Genomic DNA, 6,063 nt, shown 5'->3' on the forward strand with positions numbered 1-6,063 from the left:
AGCAATGCCCAGTCCAACGAACAGTGATGTCATACTGTTTGGGTTGGGATCATTCCTGAACCGTGAAACAGTTAAGAAATATCCTGCCCCACTGGCTGCTGTGCTCATAAAGGAGGACCCACGTGTACTTCCTTCTTGTTCCAAGACGCACCAGCTCATGCATTCGCTCACACCCAGAGGGAGAGACAGCACAGGACTGCCACCTCCCATGCAAATCATCCCCAGGAGTGCAGCTGGGTTCCTCCCGCTGCTCCTGGGCAATGCTCCTGGGTAGACCTTGTACAAGATGCCATCTCGGGCATTGTGTATTTTTCCTCATTGTGGCTCTTTTGATCGATGCCGTGGGCCTGATCCTTCTGTTGCTGGGGATCTTTGCTACGCTAAACTACTGGGACTTCTTGGTCTACACAGGAGCTTTGATCCTGGCTCTAAGCCTACTGTTCTGGCTTGCCTGGTATTCCTTCAATATTGAGGTACCTCTTGAAAAGCTGGACTTATAGTGTAGCCGTGGACAAGAGAGATGCAGGTAGCATATGCAGCTGTGAACCTGAGGACCCTGGACACGAAGCCCCCCACACAGAATGCTCCACTAAGACCAGGTGAGTGCACTTGAGACCAGCCTAGCAAGGTAATGAGGAATGCTCAGACTGGCTGGGACAGGCCAGGACTGCATGGGCAAGTGGGTGGATGACTGTTCCTCAGCCAAGGATTCTAGAGGTGTAGGCTCAGGTTAATGTAGTGTGGGAGATGAACCAGAACAATATGAAATGGATGCTTTCTTTTTTTAGGGACCATTTCCTCTACTATTCCTTCTTCCTCTAATGGGCCACAATTATTCCACTTGCCATCACACACACACACACACACACACACACACACACACACACACACACACAAACACACACACAAATTATCCCCTCAATATAGAACATAGGACAAAAAAAGCCCATCATGACTCTGTTGTTCAGAAGGGTGAAGGGAGCACTATGGGAAAAGTATGGAAAGTTCCCAGTAGCTGCTAATAGCTGTGTATGCCTGGAGGTATGTGAGCTGGGCTGTGTGGAAGCAAGCAGAGCAGAACCATCCAGAATGGTCTTTCTCTCTTGCTTTCCCCATGAACCCGACAGGTGGGACAGAGCCTGTTTCCCTCAGCCGGTACCCCTGCCCTGCTCCTCACAAAGACTAGTGTATCCAACACGCATGCCCAGACCAGCCTCAGTGGTCCTGAAGTCTAGAGACTGGCATGAGTTTTCACTGGCCATGTCATATTTGCAGCCAGGCAAGTGGCTCAGTTGACTGCATGGAACAACGTAAGCGCTACCTGTCAGACTTTGACACCGAGGGGAAGCCAAAAAGACAGCAATGAGCTGACCCTTACAACCCAAAGTTAGATAGCAACTCTTCTCCAGGAACTGAAAGAGGAGCAGTAGTCAGTCTTCATACCCTCCCCCCAACATGGGTTGGGACCTGCAGGTAGATGCGGCTTGGCACGCCCCTTTGATCAGGAAGCAAGGGAGCAAAGGTTCTTGCTGAGACAGAGGAAGGAAATACTAGTCTATCTTTTATTAGAGATTACATCTGGCCCTCAGAGCTGCGGGAAGAGAGAAGCAGGTTGAGTACAAGATAGATGATGGAGGGAAGGAGACATCAGGATCCCCACAGGGTCTACACCAGGCTTCCATGTCCCTTAGTTGGCTGACCATGGGTGGACGACATGTTGAGCCTCTGCATTTTTAACCTTAGAAATAAGGAGACCATTCTCTGTTCTCACTAAAAAGCCCAGAAGGAGGAAGATGGGAAAGGCTCATGGTAACCGATTGGGTTCTCATGAAGTGTTATTGTTAGACATGTAGCCTGAGTAAATAAGCTTACCTGGAATCCAAAGTTGGGATTCATGGAACTCATGGTTGACCCTCCAAGTTGGTCATGCTAAGAATCAGTTCATTCTTTATATCATGAAGCTTTGAAGCAAGCAAGGCTCCAATGTGCCTGTCGCACCATGGGAATGATTCAGGCTCTGGGTTGAGGTACCAGAGATGCTGTAATGATCGGGTCAGAGAGTTCACTGACAAGTGAGGGACACAGTCAGACTAACAGCAGTGTTATAAGGAAGTGAGCAGAGGACTGGGAAAGAAGGGACCTTCCAACAGGGAAACCGACCTGGAAGGTGGGGGAGTCACTGGCTGCTCAGGGTGACAGCAGGCTGAACACCAGTGGGGAAAGGGTTTCGGGAGAGGGACTGGGTAAGGCACATGTCTAAAAGGAGGCAATGGAGGACTAAGAATGAGGATTGGAAGGGTGGAGGTCTGCAGCAGTCAGAAGCGCGGTCTGGCACAGACTCCAAGGGACTTCTTAAACATGTTGGTCATTCCTTTAATGAAAATAAGTTACCGTTGGATGGATTGTCTGTTTTTCTAGGCAAGCCTTCTCTTTGTAGCCCTGGCTGTACTGAAAATTGTTCCATAGACCAGGCCGGTCTCAAACTCACACAGATTTGCTTGTCTCTGCCTCCAGAGTGCTGGGATTAAAGGCATGCGCCACCACCAACTGGCTCTGTTGGGTTTTTTTATAAGCAAGGATTTGTAAGGATTTAACTGAGTCTGTCTCTAAAAGATCACCCTAGCTGCAGCACAGAGAGGGATAAGAATTGTTTGAAACCTGTTTGTGCCTTCCTATCTGTGTGACCTAGGGAAAGTTACTTCCTTTCTCCATACCTCTCTCCAAGTCTGTAAAGCAGTAGATAATAAGTCAGCCATGACTTCAACCTTGAAGGATGTAGCTGATAGTGATCAAGTAAGGCAAAAGGCACTCAGTCAAGCCCCTGTCACCAAGCTGCCAGCTGACCAGGGACAGTGGGGGACCCTTTCTTTCTTTCTTTTTATTCCTTACAACTTTATTTAAAGAAGAGAGATACATGTACAGATTTTTAAAAGCATTTTGCCAATTCTTTTAGAGGTTTGATAGCATGCATTGAAATCCCACTAGTTATCATAAGCATAAAGTACATGTAGAACAGATTGTAACATGGAAACAGAGTTTTCTTGATGTGTATAGATTAAACATAATGATTTTTGAATACCAAAAATTGCCACAAGGCTATATTCCTAGCTCTTGGGACTCTTCCTTTCAGATAGACACTCTTGAAAAATTGTCGTTAATTCTGCCTATGTGGTGCTGGGGAATGAACCAGGACCTCATGCACGTAAGCAATTGCCCTACCGTTAAGTAACATTCTCAGTATGGCTAACTCTTAAGGCAGTACACAGTATTAAAAAGGGTGTTTAGGTTTCTTTGCAGAAGCAATGGGAATGGATGCTGTTCCCAAATGCCAGACTCGGCTGGATTTTCAGATTTAGGGGCTACCTGGTGTGTTCTCTGTGGAACACAGTCCTTCCAACAGCACTTTCTCTGGTCTTCAGACTTTGTGTGTGGGAGGCCCTCAAAGCCACCAGGTCACCATCAACTTCTCCCTCCATTATTCCCTGCAGTGGAGTAGTCCAGAGTGACAGCTTAGCATGACTGCCCCGGAGGCCGCTCACTCACTACATGCTACATGCTACATGCTATCCTGTGACTTTGGACAAATTGCTCTCTTTCCCTTTATGATGGAAGCTTAGATCAGGTAGTACACTTGAAAGATCCCTCAAGGGGGCAGTACAAGGTGGAGAGAGAGGGCTGGAACCCAGATCCCCTTTTCACACATGCTCCACTCATGCAGGGCACTGCGTTTTCAGCACATTTACCACTAAAGCACACATTAGTGCTATCTGTGGACATTTCCTTTGGTGTCCAACACTGTCTCTCCAAGATGATTGGTGCCAATACCCTCGCATTCTGCAACCTTTGGCCTCAGTATAATCGCCAACTTTATTTATGATTCGTGGCCGATTGTAACTGGTTTAGCCAGTTCTCAGCAATCAGAATGAGAGGAAAAGGAGGCAGACTCCTGAGTTCAGAGCCCGATGCCCCATCCCCTCCCACATCCTTCAGAGACTGCGCCAGATGAGGCAGATAGGACCTGCTCCACCCTGCCCCAGAGTTAAGGAGGTCATGCTCCTGGTGGCTCTGCCAGTCCTTGCTCTGCAGTGTGTTGGTTCTCCAGAGGTACGAGGGCAACTGGTGTTAAACCTCATATCATAGGCTGCCCAGGAGGTTTCAGGATGACTGACTCCTTTTTATAGCCCAACAGTGCACAAAGGGAGACAGACCTCTTTGCTTCAGTTTTTATCTCTTGGCCACTGTGTTTCCAAGGACAGTTTGCTTCATTTTATTTTTATTTGTTTTTACTTCTTGGGCAGGTCCCATAAAGATAAGCCCCGAGGCAAAGTCAAGTAAAGACTCTTGTCCATTTGCAAATTTAAGATAATCCCTATCCTCAAACCCACTCGAACGCACACACACACACACACACACACACACACACACACACACACACACGTATACACTCCCTGGCCTCTACAACACACATCCCACAACTCAACAAACATACATGCACTCAAATTACCTCCTTTCTCATATTGATACATGCATACACTACACATACACAGATACATCCCTTCCCCGTTGTATGTAGATAGTCAATGTATACACTAGTGTGACTCCCTCATAAAGACCTTAATCTTATCACTTACCACCCTATGGTTTCCCTCACACTTGCACACACCCATCATGAAACTATCACCCACAAAGACAAGCACGCCCACAATGATGCTATCAAGACCAAGAGATATCCAAGGCTTATGACCCCGAGCCATGGAAAATGAAACTTGTTCCTCTGCATTTACTTTTTCAAATAGGTAACCTCTCTTTTCTGCCCACGCTGCTGCTATGTCTGCTCAAAGGTTAGTTAGCTGGGTAAAAGGCCACCCACAATTGTTCAGCAAGCCCGTTCCTGGAGCAGACACAGTGCTAGGGCTGTGTGAACAACAAGCTCCTCTCAAGTCTCTCCAGGGATTTCTAAGGAGAGAGAGATTACAAGAGCACACTGTTTCACAGAGGAACACAGGAAAATGCATTCCAGGAGATAAGCCCAGTCTTGCAGAGGCTCTGAAAGCTGGAGTGAGCACAGAGCCCCTGGCTGGAAGCAAGGTCTGTGTATCTGGACAAGAATTTATGTGGGGGTTGGTGATTCAGATGTCTGACCTGGCCCTGAGAGACAGATAAGAATTTGACAGCTAAAGAAAGCAGAGGCCAGGTTAGCCTGGAAAGAGGAAGGCTACAGAGAGTAAATAATAAAAGGGCTTAGGGAGGCTAAACATAAGTGTGTGTGTGTGTGTGTGTGTGTGTGTGTGGGTGGGTGTGGGTGTGTGTATGTATACATATATGGCTCGAGGTATACATACACATACCACACACACCCACACACACACACACACACACACACACACACACACACATATCTCATCTAGGACTCTTAACACTTAGTAAGGCTCCTGGTCCTTGGTGTGATGGGGATGTCCCATCACAGACTGGAGAATGGTCATACCCCACACCATGCTCCAGGACGGGTTACTTAGCAGTATGGATGAAACGAGTTGGAAGGTAAAGGTTCAGGGATGGAGAGAACACCCAGAAAGCGCAAGTTCTGAGTAACAAAAGTTCGGAGCGGAATGACTGCTATAAGATGGGGGTGAGCCGGAACACGGAGACATCCTAACAAAATGGGCCTGTCCTGCTTTCTTTCAGGGACAGGCTGTGACAAAGGCTCAAAAAGTGTCATCACTCCCAGAACAAGAGAAGTCAGGAGGAGCCATGTTGAATTCAAATGATTCATTTTTCTCTTGAGAAGGGACAGATGTAAGCGCAGATGTAACACATGAGCAAGACTACCTAACTGGGGTTGGGTTGTGCACTGCGTGGTTCAGAACAGAGATCAGACATGGAGCTGGAGAAAGGTCTTCAATTCTGCCAATGGATGAGATTTTTCTAGAATGAGAAGAAGCAGAGGAAAGGGGGAGACTGCAGAGACGGGGGGAGAAAGAAGACGTGGGGAGGAACATTAAGACTCTCCGAACCAGACTCCAGAGACTGTGGTTATTCTATTCCACCATACTATCAATGTTT

The 6,063-nt window shown here is 47.4% G+C and overlaps 1 protein-coding gene across 1 annotated transcript; it reads left to right on the forward strand.

The window, feature by feature from the left end:
* Positions 1–260: 260 nt before the first annotated feature.
* Positions 261–500, forward strand: TMEM238L (transmembrane protein 238 like; the record flags this gene model as incomplete). The annotated part of the gene is made up of 1 exon (XM_080922505.1): positions 261–500. The coding sequence occupies one exon, from the start codon at positions 261–263 to the stop codon at positions 498–500; it is 240 nt and encodes a 79-aa protein (XP_080778631.1).
* Between the last annotated feature and the right edge of the window lie 5,563 nt (positions 501–6,063).

The sequence above is a fragment of the Micromys minutus genome (genome assembly GCF_963924665.1).
Source record: "Micromys minutus genome assembly, chromosome: 10".
Classification (NCBI taxonomy): Eukaryota; Metazoa; Chordata; class Mammalia; order Rodentia; family Muridae; genus Micromys; species Micromys minutus.